Source organism: Pseudonaja textilis, chromosome 8 (assembly GCF_049901715.1).
Source record: "Pseudonaja textilis isolate UNSWEBS1 chromosome 8, rPseTex1.2, whole genome shotgun sequence".
In the NCBI taxonomy this organism is placed as follows: domain Eukaryota; kingdom Metazoa; phylum Chordata; class Lepidosauria; order Squamata; family Elapidae; genus Pseudonaja; species Pseudonaja textilis.
Genome location: NC_141997.1, coordinates 30,018,811 through 30,033,834, shown reverse-complemented (window position 1 = coordinate 30,033,834; position 15,024 = coordinate 30,018,811). Strand labels below are relative to the sequence as shown.

General features: G+C 36.3%; 1 protein-coding gene across 4 annotated transcripts in view; it reads left to right on the top strand.

Moving 5' to 3' along the window:
* The window catches only part of NALCN (sodium leak channel, non-selective), a 222,852-nt gene that overhangs the window by 157,995 nt on the left and 49,833 nt on the right, over positions 1-15,024 (top strand). For all 4 annotated transcript variants that reach the window (XM_087937920.1, XM_087937918.1, XM_026708401.2 and 1 more), the window contains 2 exons: positions 269-406; positions 2,068-2,142. In XM_087937920.1, the coding sequence (XP_087794046.1) occupies positions 269-406; positions 2,068-2,142 (213 nt within the window). The remainder of the gene's footprint in view (positions 1-268; positions 407-2,067; positions 2,143-15,024) is intronic.

The window sequence follows — 15,024 nt, the reverse complement described above, 5'->3', positions numbered from 1 at the left end:
CTTAGATTTATCGAAGGTTTATTGCTGTGATGTGGTTTGGGTTAAAAAACATGGTAAAGATACGACGTTTTGGGAGATATTGGGAGAAACTCCAGCTAATAAATAGAAACATGCGGTTTCTACCAATAATACCATCAGAGCAGCATCCAAATACTTGTTATTAACCGGATTGTCCCTACAATCACAAGCCTGGTGCCATTATGGAGCTTTTTTGCTTATTTCAGGGAAGGATATCTTAACTGGCTTGTTTGTTTATGTTTCAATTTAGGCTTTCATGTCAATGTTTCAAATTCTGACACAGGAAGGATGGGTGGATGTCATGGATCAGACTCTCAATGCTGTGGGCCACATGTGGGCACCAGTTGTTGCTATTTATTTCATTTTATATCATCTTTTTGCTACCCTGGTAAGTTGCATGCGCCATATGCATAACATGTATCAATTTTTGAAACATATTTTATGCTGACTCATGAGTGCAAAACTAGCTCATCTAGTGTAACATTGTCAGTCAACCTCCAAAGAAGCTAAATTGGTGTTTTATTACTTTAGGTTACATGCTAAGTAGATGGACTTGCAGGGCAGAAACAGTTCAAAGGAAGAATGGTTCTTTTCTCTGTTCCTCTATTGATCAGTTCTTCCAGGAACAACAGGAACTTCCTTTTGATTGATACATGCTTTTCTCTATTTATAGGATAGGATAGGATAGGATAGGATAGGATAGGATAGAATAGAATAGAATAGAATAGAATAGAATAGAATAGCTTTATTGGCCAAGTGTGATTGGACAGACAAGGAATTTGTCTTTGGTGCATAAGCTCTCAATGTACATAAAGAAAAAAATAAAATGCATTCATCAAGAATCATAAGATACAACACTTAGTGATAGTCATAGGTTACTAATAAGCAATCAAATCATACTAAGGAACAATTAAAACAATAGAAATTGTAAACATACAAGCAACACAGTTATAGTTATAAGTTGGAAGAGATAGGTAATAGGAAGGATGAGAAGAAGAATAGTAATACAGTCTTAATGAATAGTTTGACAGTGTTATGGGAATTAGTTTCTTGAATATTATACCAGTCGCAGATTGGAAGTCAGTATTTCCCAAGATAACTTCTAGCCTTACCTTTCATTGCCTGCATAGAGATATTCAGCTGTTGAGTTAGGATCTGGTCATTGCTTTTAATTTATTGTATGAATGTTTTGCACATCGTGACATCACAAGGACATATGGAAAGGACAGAACTTGCATCAGGATGGCCCAAAGATGTTATTATCCCTTTAACTAAAGCTCTAGAATCTGAGGCTGCACCTGTCATGATTAATAGTTATTTAGCAGTCCTGTAAAACTTCAGTAACCATGACAAAAAGTGCTCTAGGAAATAGTGACACACAAGCAATAAAACAGCAGGAAAACATTGCAGCAAATGATAACTTTCAGGACTCAGAACGAGAAGGCGGGTAAAGTTCAAATGTGCTAATTGTATGCACTTGAAAACAGATTCTGTGGAGAGCTGAGAGAAATGAATAGTTTTCACAGCCGAGGCTAAGATAGAAGTTACATTTGAAAAGCAAAAACTGTGTTAGGAGTTAAAACTCAAAAGGGGATGGTGAAGTTAAATAATAAGCTGAGGTTTAACTGTTCTTTTGTGATAATGCTCCAGATTTGTTTTTGACATTCAGTAAAAATCTTCTTTCTATGCTTGTCATTCCCAGCCATAGAAATGGAAAACAATCAGCCTAAACTGCACTGTATTTTGCACCCAAGGCACAATTCTTTGATCAAATCTTGGAACAGCTTTTCACTGGGTTTTTAGCTGGAAAAGTGGCTGAAGGAGGGTTGAACTATTATTCAGCAGCACATAGGGATGTACTTATGTACTCTATGTTCTACATGTTTGTATATACATAGCAATCCATAAAATTCAGAATTCAAAAATCCAAATAGTCTACAGCTATATCTCTCCTCTATTTTGGACTTTTTCTTCATATTTACTTCACTAGAAGGATATTAATTTATTAAAAAATATTAAGTATTCCGTTCTCTTTTTTTAATTTTGTAGATTCTGCTGAGCTTGTTTGTTGCTGTTATTCTAGACAACCTGGAACTTGATGAAGATCTAAAGAAACTTAAACAAGTAAGGTTGTTTGTGTTGGATGTGATTTATACCAAAGTTGTACTATATATGCATTCACTTCTCTCTTGAAAATGTAGATTCCGTCTTCAGAAAGTAAAATAAGAGCTGGGTATTATGTACTAAAGCTTGATATGCCTAAATATTAAAGTTCAGTTGGAAAGGCAGGGGAAGGATATCCTATGATTATATTCGTTGAGAATTAAAGAACTCATTTTCAGTAGTATTTAGCACAATATTGTATCGTGTTTGTCAAAATAATTCCTTGAGAATCCAGGCAAGAGTATCACCTCACATTTCCTGAGAACAGTAACCATGGTGCACATGGAAGGACAGACTGTGGACCTGCCTGAGCAGATTGCAAATACCAGTGCTCCTTCCTCCCGCTCCCTTCTTGGCCCTCCCTCATCATCAGGATCATTTAACTGCCAATCAAACAGCAACATTGGGAACCAAGAGCGAATAAGACAAGATGGCTGCCCCGGAACTCTGCAGCTGCAGGATTCATGAGGAATCCCTTGAGCAGAGTCAAGGCCCAAGAATAAAAATAAAACCAAAATCTAAAGAGACAGCAATTTCCTAAACATTAAGGAAAATAAATTAGGGTTTGAACTGAACAAATCACTATAAAATATAACATACTACCAAAACAAATATTCATATCTATACCTTGCCCTTGACAGTTATGATCCCAGAATAACAGATCTTTTCAAGTTATGCCTAACATGTTTATAGTGAGATAGATATGAGACTGGAGTTTTAGTCATTCCATCCTCAAATATTTGATATCAGACATTAAGCAGAGCCTTCTAAGAAATTGAATGGTAAGAATAAATCTGAAGTTTGCATGCTTTTTCTTTTGACTGGCCCCAATTCCCATTGCATATTTAAATCCTAGGATCAATGAAATGGTACTTTATTTCATAGAGTTTGGGTTTTCACAGCCGGTTTTTATTGATGGAATAACTTGCAGGTAATGCCACTTGAAAAAGCAAACAGTTTTTTATTTTTATTTTATTTATTTATTTATTTTGTCAAGTGATTATAAGATAACAGGTATAAGTACAAACATAGTTATGAATACATGAAATGGATACATGTAAGAAAATTTTTAAAAAGAAACAATAGGACAGGGATGGTAGGCACGTTGGTGCACTTATGCACGCCCCCTACAGACCTCTTAGGAAGGGTGAGGTCAATAGTAGACAGTCTAAGGTTACAGTTTTTGGGGGTTGGGGAAGAAACCAGATATTCCAGATATTGACCACTTTGTTGCTGAAGTCATATTTCCTGCAATCAAGTTTGGTGCGATTTACCTTGAGTTTGTATCTATTGTTTGCTCTTGTATTGCTATGGTTGAAGCTGAAGTATTCATTGACAGGTAGGGCACTGCAATGTATGATTTTATATACTTAGATCGGACCGAAGGCGGCATAGTTCTCGGTTTTCTAGGTCTAGAATTTTGAGTCTGGTGGCATAAGGTATTCTGCAACGAGTAGAGGAGTGGGGAACTCTTCTTGTGAAATATGGCTAGAGAAATGTCAGTGGTTATTCATCGTTTCACACAGCATTATTCAGTGCTTTCTGAAGGCTTGTGATCTTCAAAGTGCATTATAACATCATGATACAAGCTCAACTTTTCACGATGTCAAAATGCATGTTTCAAGATTTGCTCTCTTTACCCCTCTCCTGAGGACACCTGTGTCGAAGTCATTAGCCACTTTTTTTAATATCCAGATGAAATTCTTTTTGGAAAGATCTGTCCTCATACCTCTCTTCCTATTAGTAATATATATTGATGACTCACATTTTTTCTTACATTTCTTACATTTTTGCAATTTATGTGCTGCAGTACCTATAATCATGTGTAACAACTTCACCATCATGTAAACAACATTTTTCTCTGTATATATTAGCTAATTTTAGTTAATAATTTTTTCAAAATATTTTTTTAATTTTTTATAAGTGCGCACAGATCTGACATACAATCTATATATATAAAAGCAAAATACCACTCACGCATCATCACAAAACCTCCAGAACCGTAAAGCCTACAAACTTGAAATTTGGCACGTATGTTCCTCCTGGCTTCTAGATGCTCACTAAGAAAGGATTTTTTGAAATGACCATCAGAGCATTAATATTTCCTAAATTATTATTAATATGCTCTGATGCTAAGGAGTTCTACTCCCCCTCCCCACCTGAAAAGAAATCTGTTCCAAATGCAAAACACAAGCAGAGGAGAGGAGTTTCAGTTTTAGTTTCACAGCAGCAACCAGCTTTACTACGGAACAGTTGAGCTAATCCATGCCCAGGCTGCTTGCTTGTCTCCTTGCTCACACAGCAAATACTCTTTCACGTTCCAAATAGCCCTCAACTCTCTCACACACTGACAAGATGCTAGCCAGATGAATACCGATAGATGCTGGTAGGCAGAGACAGAATTTTTTCCCTTTATTTTCCTCCCCCAAAACTAAGCCCAACCACATAGTTTCATAGCAAAGCACAGGTATTGAGCTAGTAATCTTATATTTCCCAGTATGGTTGTCTTTTAAGCTTTTCCATTTTTTATAGTTATCATTTTCTACACACACGCACATAGAATAGAATAGAATAGAATAGAATAGAATAGAATAGAATAGAATAGAATAGAATTCTTTATTGGCCAAGTGTGATTGGTCACAGAAGGAATTTGTCTTGGTGCAAATGCTTTCAGTGTACATAAAAGAGAAGATACATTCACCAAGAGTCAAGAATCATCAGGTATAACAATAATAGTCATAAGGTACAATAAGCAATCAAATCATACACATACATTCAAGTTGCTTAGTGACTCTGTCTGATACCCTACCAATGTGTAAAATTAGACTCAACACTGTACGTGGCTCAGAATAAGTTGAAACAAACATAGCCACAGCTGCCAGTAGAAGAATACATTGTTTGCATGTATAAATTCCCCATTTCTTAAAGTATTGTAGATACTAGAGTTAGGAAACAGCTGAGTTGAAGTTTGGTCCTTAAAAACTTCCAGAGTCCATCATAGAGGGATCTAGACTCGCTGTTCTGACCTAGGCTTCCCCAATAAGCACTAAGCAGACTTTTTGTCCTGGCAAAACCCCTTTTATTAAATGAAGGTGACTTTCTTGCATTCACATTCAGCCAAAGGCCTGGCAAACAGTCTTTCAAGGGTCTAATTATAAGCACAGACCTTATCTAGCCTGCAGAGCTGCCAAGTAAATATTTTCAAACGCAATGCTGACAAGGAAAGGTTTGGCACAGAATCTCTGAGACTCTGCTGCAACAAACGAATGAACGAACAAATTGTTTCCTACAAAAGCCCCCTCCCCTTTTGCTCCTCTTTTAATCCCTATGGGAGGGGCCATTCACTGTTCACCTGTGGCCTTACTCCCACATCAACTGTTATTTTCTTCTGGCAGCTCTGTGCATGCGCAGGCTGGGAACTGGCTCTAGCTGCTCCCCCACCTCACTGCTATCCGACTCTGAAGGTAGCTGATAACTGGCATCCTGCCCTGGCCCCATCTCTGCCTCTGATGCAGAGTCCTCATCTGAGCCTTCCTCAGCCTCCAGGACTGGCCCAGGTTCCTCCACAACCTCCTCACTGCCCGACTCTGCTGCAAGCTCTGTTAGCCGACAGCAGGCCACAACACTCACTTCTAGTGGGGGGCAGTTCTATTATGTTCTTCTATTGCACTTTCTTTCTCTGTAAATGAATATAAATATAACCAATACCATTTAAGTCTTAGCCTTCTCTTGTTCAAAAATTAGCTAATCACAAATAAGTGCCACCTTTGGAATTTATATACCATTAGCATAGAATGTGTCAGTTTCCTTCAGTTTGATTCCTATGTGCAAACAGGGATGTGTTCTTTATATGTACAGGGCCTGATTGTCAGATAATAATAAAAGTGGACTTTTAGCCTACTGCAGTTATGCAGACGCTTTCCCGTATAAACAAATAGGCCACAGCTATGTCATGACAGATGGGTATCAATAAGCAGTGCTCTCGGAACAAGGAAATGGAGTGACAGGAAAGGTTATCTGTTGGTGGCTTGCTGAGGGTGGAGCGGGGGTGACAGTTTTGCTGAAGGAGATGCCAAATACTTTTGAATGAATGGGGAGAAAGTACAATAAAGAATATACCATCACCATAGCTTTTCAAGTTTTATTAGCAGATGTGACATAGATAGATTTTTATGGTCTTTTTATGATCTCCTTCTGTTAACAAATACTGAAGAGACTCACTTTTCCCCCTTTCTCAAACCTTCCAGAATTTAGGGACTTTGCCACTTTGGATTCCATAATATTTCTCTGTTATAAGATTTTTTATTATTTTACTGGAAGTCAGTCCTATTGGATTGAATAACACTTACTGTGGGTAAAGACACTGCCAGGATGTGAAATCATTGAAGCAACTTAAATGATTCAGAAAATAATTGAGTGCGTGGTAAGTGTCTCCTTGCAGAACTCTCATCCCCTCCGCTATCTCCAGGGATAAAAGGAAAAGGGCTTTAGATAATAGTTATTAGTGAATAGCGAACTTAAGTGGGAAACCTGAGATTGTAAGATGCTTTGCTGGTTGTTTTTTGTTTTTTGTTTTTTACTTCAGCACAAAATAAATGCACCCAGCATCATCCTACTGGGTTTTAGAACATTATAGTTTTCATTCTCATGGAGCAGAATTCTTAATGTATTTCTTTGGGGAAATCTTTTCTTGCTTATGAATAGAAAAACAAACAATTTTATGAAGTACGGTTTATCACTTAAGGGTGCTGAACTAATTAAACCATATCCTCACATAAATCTTCAGAAATTAAATTCAAGTGCATACTTAAAAGTGAACTGCATGGTTTAGCAAAGGATAAATTTCAAATTGTATTATTGTAATCACTTAGGAAGTTGTAAATAGTCTACCGGCAATACTGTCATTTTGTAAAACTCCATAAAGAATTTCACAAGTATCAATCTAGTATCTATTTCAGTATTAACAAAAAAAATTTAATTCACAACTATACATAAAAGTGATTGGCATGAAAAGTAAATTATTGTCTCTTTGTTTCTTAAATGTTGCTGTATGTTAAGCTGGTTAGTGTTTCTGATGGCATTGCAAGAAAGAAAAGAAAAAGAAAAAAGCTGTAATATCTTTAGGTAAAAGTGTTACAGCATTCAGCTCAGATTAAAAAAAAAAAAACTAGTGAAAGAACATGCTATTTTTATAAATACTGCCAGACACTACTGCTGCCACTGGATTTTTTTACTTGATTGCCTACAATTTAGATGAATATTCTCCAGGAGTTCATAGCTTTGAGGGATTTTTCCCCCTTGAATATTTCCTTGTGAACTCCTAGATCTTTCATGTATTAAAATAGTTTTGAAATAAAACCAACCCAATACTTTTAGTAAAAATAATTACACTGAAATGGAAACAAAGAACCTATTCTCTAAAGCACCTGAAATCAGGACAAGAAGCAATGGGTGGAAACTAATCAAGAAAAGAAGCAACCTAGAACTAAGGAGAATTTTCCTGACAGTTAGAACAATTAATCAGCAGAATGACTTGCCTCCAGAAGTTGTGTCTCTACCATCACTGGAGATTTTTAAGAAGAGATTGAACAGCCATTTGTCTGAAATGGCATAGCGTCTCCTGCTTGGGTGGGGGGTTGGACTGGAGGATCTCTGGTGGCCCTTCTAACTTTATCATTCTATTTTGTTATTCTTTTAGTGGTCATTCATGTGTATCCATCCCATCAAGCCCAAAGAAAGTCCAGAATAGTTTAGGATCTCGTGCCATGGGCAGGGGGCTTGGACCAGAAGACCTCTAAGACCCTTCCCAACCCTATTATTTTATATCTATGTTACAAGTTCTTAGTGTAGAACTTTCTTGCCTAGGCAATAACCAGGAATAAGTGGATAAAGCAGGCATCTAGTTAGCTTTATCCCAAATTAATCAATTATGTGAGTATATATTTATATTTACATGGCAATATCAGACGACTGGCATTATTTTGGCTCAGACATTCATTCAGTCAGTTCTGACTCTTTGTTAACAAATGGAAATACTTTGCAAGGTTTCCCTGTCTATAACAGTTTCGTTGTGTTCTTGTAAGTCCATACTTTTGTGCAGGGATGGGATCTGACCAGTATAACTACCGGTTCTGTTGCTCTGCGTCACGCGCGTGCAATTTATGGCCTGCTGAGCTACCCGGACAGCTGAGCAGTGCTGCATGCAAGTGCGCAGCGGCTGGAAAAGCCCTTTTCCCCTGCTTTTTTCAACTGCAGCTGTGTCGTGCAAAGCAGCTGTGGATGAAAAAGCAGGAAATAAAGGTCAGGTAAGAGAGCCCAGTAGGCGGGTGGGCCAAAACAGCAGCAGACATAGAACCGGTTCTATGTATGGTGTCTGTTTGCTGCTTTTCAGAGCAACCAGTTCTATAGAAGTAGACAGAACTAGTAGAATCCCACCCCTGCTTGTGTGTCTGAGGATACTATCTAGCTTCTTTTTCTATTACCTTCAGGACAAAAATAAAATAAAATGGGTTGGCTCCTTGCCAGTGTCTCTTGTCATTGCATTGTTCAATATATTTTATCATTGTGCATACAAAATGCCTAAATGTTGGTTGCATTATTAATGCTTGGGCAGATTGGATTTACTTCAAATTGTGTGAATTATTTGTTCTTCTTGTCATTCAAGATATTGAGGGAGGAGAAGCATATTGGTGTATGGTGGCAGACTCAAGTTGAGCCTGGTAATAACTTTTCAAACATTAACAGGCATAAGCTTTTGAGAAAGTCTGGAGAGGATAGGTTGTTATATAGAGGCCAGTTATGAAAACATGCTGACATAAAATTTATAAACATTGTTAATTCAAAAAGTTCTACAATACTCCGTCTGATTTTTTAGCTGTTTGGTATTCTCAAACATTCTTTCCAGTAACAAATTTAAGGCCTTGGTTTTTAATTCAGTCTTTCTGATGGTCGAGCTTTCACAGTTCAATATATTAAAACTTGAAACGCCACCCTTTGAAAATATTTATTTAATTGGCAGGTTGATATCTATGCATTTTACTATTTTTTATAGATCTGTGGTAGTCTTAGTCTCAACTAGCAGATGTCTTTTTGAGGGATCCGTGGTGTTCTCTGAGCTTGCTTGTTTTCTTGCAAATGTTTTATTACCCTAACTAGGTAACATCCTCAGCAAGGAATGCTGTTTGCTGTCAGTTTATATTCTGATATCTTGCCTGTTTTTGTGACTGCAAGACTGCAAAATTTAAACTGAATATTTTCTGAGTACTCAGACTGAATGAAATATTATACTTAGTTTGATGTAGTACACTATAGAGAAGGAAGCCACAAACAGTTTCTTGATTTGGGAATAGACTTAAAAAAAAAAACCAAAGTATTTTTATGAGGTGAGTCTAAAAGGAAACTCATGTTAAAAATTAGTGGTATAATGTAATGGAAACCTACTTTTACCTAAAGGAATTCATTTTATTGTTGGTTGTTTTTGACTTAAGGAAACAAGCTTTCTTTGAGATTCTAGCACTGCATAGAAGTTAGTTTAAAATTCCTGAAAGGAGCTGCATTCTATTATGTCCTAAAAATAATATGTAGATCCTGACAGAACAAGATATTCTCTAGGCTATAACATAAACAGTATATTTTAGACAAAACACCACCAATGAAAATATCACAAGAAGTAGCTCTTTATTCCTCCTTTCCTATCCAACTTAATTCTGATATTTGATAAGACAGGAACTGACAACATATTTTTTTCAAGGCACTACAGTACTGTGTTTTTTTTTCTACCATGAACATTCGATGTATTATAAATATATTATTATTTTACCTAATACTAAGCTTAATCCAGATTGTTTTCCAATCAAAGCAGAAAAACTATTTTTTTCTACACACTCTACCACTTGGACTGCATACCGTTTGAGAAACTGACATGGAGGTTTGTGGGGGTGTGAGATTATGATAATATGTAAAGTAATTTCCCCTCACTGAGTGGCAATCCGAGAAAGATTGTCAAATTCTATTTATGCTTTTAATATCATATAAATAAACACTGTAGGAAAGGTTTGTGCTAAAATGTTCTTAAGTTCTGATTAAACAAAAAACCAACTGAGTTCAGCAAACTATGAGTATATGCTGTCAAAGTATATAAACGATCAAAGTGGAAAGAAAAACCATGAGAACATTACGAAGGATTTTCTGTATACTTTTTAAAAAAATTCTTCTTCCTCTACCATTCCATATTCAGTATCATGGTTATGATAGTTCTCTCCCATACTATTACATTTTTAAGTATCTGATGTTGGAACCAACAATCATCAAAGAAGATGCAAACAACCCATTTGCTTTTTCTTGCAACTAAAGATAAATTTAGAAAAGGAGAAACTTTATTGATCTTTCCCAAAGAATGAATTTTTCATTTGCATAGCTATTGCTTGTGTATCTTTTCCCCCAAGTGCCATCTTTTCACAATATATAGAATACCCTGACTGGATATGTTGTTCATATTTCTTGCTTATCTGATATTTTACTAGATGCTAGAAATTCTAGATGCTAGATTCTGTAGCCTTGGCTAACCATAGAATTTTCTTGAACTTGCATATGAACTGCTCAATTTCCCAATTAACATAAGATCAGTAAAGAATAATTTTATAATGTTGACATTATTCCATGCAATAATTCCATGACATTATTTCATGAAATACATATCAGTAATCAGGAAAAAAAAATCTAGTAAAACTAGTTGAAAAGTAGCTGTGGAAGCTCTTAATCACAATGTGTTTATAGTATAAAAAAGAAGATTGTATGAGTGTTGTGCCTATTCTGATCTGGTGCATTACGTTGTGCTTTCTAATGATTTAGCTGCAGTTCCCATAATCATTCATTGTTGGATTAGCCATTTCTGCAAGCATTTTGTGAGTTTTTGGAAATACATTTCTATGAACCTGGCATTGAAACAGATAGAAAGAAAGAGAATAATTGAAAATTAACTTCCACTGTACTGTCTGTTAAATAGCATTCCAGCATTGAAATGTACCCAACCGATACGTTTACAAAGTCAATTCAGATCCTACCTTGATTCCCATGCTCTTTTGGAATATGGCAATCCAATTAATGTTAAGTTGTTGACATACATCATGTTTCATCATCAAGCCCCATTCATTTGAAATGTCCCCTCATTTCCTAAACATTTTATTTCTTATCTGCTTGTGTAATTACTTACTCATTTTTTTATCACAGCCAGAAAGGTTCTCAATAAAAAAGGCACAGGTTTCCAAAGTGTTGGGCATCCTCACTATGAAGTCACTCATTGTAGCTAGCCAGTTTCAAGAAAACTGTGCCTCTTAGTGAGACCTCTTCATTCTAAATGCACCATTGATTTCAGACAGATCTGACCTTCTCAAAGAGTGTATCATGTGGATTAAAATAGAACATATTCATGAGTTCCTGTGAACATTTTATTTGTCAAATATGTGTGTGCCTTTTTCATATATTTGGCTGTTTAACAAAATGACAAATACATTTTTGAAATGTGTAAATGTAACTCCTCAACCCATGATAGTGACTCATAAATAAAATCAGAGAAAAGATGACAGTGAAAAAAGTTACCCATTATTTAGTTGGCTATTCAAACTTGTTAAAAACTGTTCCAGTCTTAGCTTATTGCTGGTTGATATGGTTACATACAATCCTGACAAAACTTGCAAAATTAATTTAGAATGCTAACATTGGACTTAAATAATATTATTAATATTAGAATTAATTAGATTCCAATAAGGATTATTAGTAAAATTATTATTTTTCAGTTGTTCAACAAATTTTTCTAGTCATAATATTATTTAAAATGCTGGGATTTAAAAAAAACAGTGTTTACTCCAGCTTTACTAATTGATAGAACTTTGTCCTCCTCTTTCTCCATCTTGTAATTTCTTGTGTTTCCTGAAAAAGGATTGGTAGCCAATTCATTTTACAGTGCAATCAGAAATCCTTTTGTCCAGTTTCTGATAATTCAGTGTATGTAGGACTGTAGTCTTTTAAAAATTTAGGAAAGTAAACATGTATTTTTGAGATCTTCTGTCTGATCCTCCAAAGAGATTTGGGGGCATATATGTTACTGCAGAAGGAAGGAGAATGGAAAAGTTTTATTTTTGTCAGCAAATGTTAGGCATCCCACATTAATATTTCATTTTTATCTTACACAGAGGTTTAAAGTTTGATGGAAGCTGCTCTCTTAAAGCCCCATTTACTTAGTGAACGTCACTAATAAATAATTTTACCAAACGCTTACATATTAAACTAAAGTGCACTAAAACTAAAAAAAAACCTGAACTCAGGTTTGAAGCTAGAAAAGTTAATGTAAAAAACTTTTTATGTATTTTGAACCTTTGGGATAGAGTTGTAAACCATTGGGTGGAGGAGGTTAAAATAATGCAAGCAGTTTCTATAAATTGAACAATACAGAGAAAGAACAAGATATGCATCATGCTGAGCAAATATTACACCCAAAAGTGTTCAAAGGCACTAAGTGAAGTTAAATGTCTTATACTTCCCAATAGGTAGTATTATCTCAGCACGACAGATATTGTCAGGCACTGCAGAATGATTTTGAGCTTAGATTATTTTTAAAGCATATTATTAATCATTATATTGTTTCAGCACAATGCTTTTTCCTACCCTTGCTTACGTACTCTTTTGCTAGACTGCCCCACAAATCAGTATTTTTATCGTTCCTCAGTTTTACCTATATTAAAATTGGCCACACTTTGTGTTGCCTTGTACAAAGATAATTATTTTATTTGCTTTTGGCTTAATAGCAATAGCACTTAGACTTGATACCGCTTTACAGTGCTTTACAGCCCTCTCTAAGTGATTTTACAGAGTCAGCGTATTTCCCCCAACAATTTGGATCCTCATTTTACCCACCTTGGAAGGATGGAAGGCTGAGTCAACCTTGAGCCTGGTGAGATTTGAACTGCCAAATTGCACGCAAGAGGCAATCAGCAGAAGTAGCGCACTCTAACCACTGTGCCACCACAGCTCATTAATGTATAAAGGTATCCCAAACAGAACATGTGAAGCTGCCACAAGAAAAGTGACATGGATTAAAATTGTAAAAAATGGGTTTGCATTACGATGGCTTAGTGTAGAAGGAATTCCCAAACTCCTGGTTGGCAGACCAATGTTTTAGCCTATTTTAGGGGAGGGGCTGGTCTTGAGGTTTTTAGTGGGTGAAAGGCATGTCAAAATGTTTGCAGCTTTGAATCAAAACAGCGATAGATATTGGCTCCAACATATTCCCTGTGGTTCTACATAAGAAGCTAGTCCCCTCAAACCTTGAATTAAAATTGCAACCCCTACACACACACACACACACACACACACACACACACACACACACACATACACCAAAAAAATATAGTTCTGGTTTAACATGAAAAGTAACTTTAGTCCTGTAACATTTTTTCATGTTTTTGGTATTTTAAATAGAGTGGCATTCCATACACTAGTCATGCCATATGCCCAAAAAGCTTCTTTATATGTACCTAAAGGCTTTATTATGAGATGAGAGATATTTCATTCCTTCCCTTTGAAAAACCAACTGATATGGAAAAGGTAGACAGGGCACTTGGATGGCAGATCAAGAACTACTGGGATATGGGCTTACTAAAAACTTCTAGAAGAAAACAATAGCAAGCCCATGCTGCATTGTTGCACAGAAAACTGCATGAAAATAGTAGAAATGGCCCTCAACTCAAAGGGTGCCACTTGAGATATAAATTTGCTAAATTCTGTGGATAAGTTGCTACCACTGAAAATGTCTCTTACATTCTTTTCTACTGTCTAAGGGCTCTTTTAAAACATAAATGCGGTAGAACAGTTATCTGCCATTCTTGGCTTTGTTTTGTTTTTGGCAGTGCAGTTTTATTAAAAGCCCTTCTCTCTCCTCACTTTCTCCTTCACTTTGTACTTCTTCCTTTGGGGAGAGTGGATTATAAACTCCATTTACGTTATTTTCCCATCTTTGATTGGTGTCAGTTTTCCCTCCTCCTCTGAAATATTTGAAATATTAGTTTACCATTTGGGTGAAGAGTCTTTGTCATTGATTTATTTGTCTATTTTTTTTTTAAAGAACAACAGACAGGCTTTAATTTTTAGAAAGGACACACAAAATGAAGCGGAATATATAGGACAACATGTTCTTAATGGACTTTTGAGTCTGTGATTAGAAGTTTCTGAATCCATCGGTACAAATTCACTTGCAACTTTTCAGATTCACAGTGGTTGTGTGCAAAGTCTATGTCTTTATAGAAGTGTGTCAGCGGTGGGATTCAAACTTTTTACTACTGGTTCTGTGGGTGTGGCTTGGGTGGGCATGGCAGGGGAAGGATCTCCTGTCAGGGGTGGTATTTGCCGGTTCTCTGAACTACTCAAAATTTCCGCTACCAGTTCTCCAGAACTGGTTAGAACCTGCTGAATACCACCTCTGGAGTGTGTATGCACATATAAGCAGATACACATCAGTTCACCCCACATTTGTACCTGAAATGATCTCCTTACTACTTCCACCCCCTTTGATGTCCCAAGAAGAGCCGAGGAAAAGGGCTTACTGGCTAGACTCCCTGTCAGCAACCTGGAAGGAATAGCACTTCTATCCTTTACAGGAAGCTTCGTTTCTCTGAAATGCCTGTCACATCTCCTGATCTGTTCTGAGACTGTTTTAATTAGTATACTACCGGCAGTACTTTCATGCTAAGAATTCATTAATGATAAGATTGAAGATAATTGTGGCCCTTCCAATGCCCTTAAAGATCTCCTTATCCTTCACTATACTATCATTAAATCTGTACCTTTTGT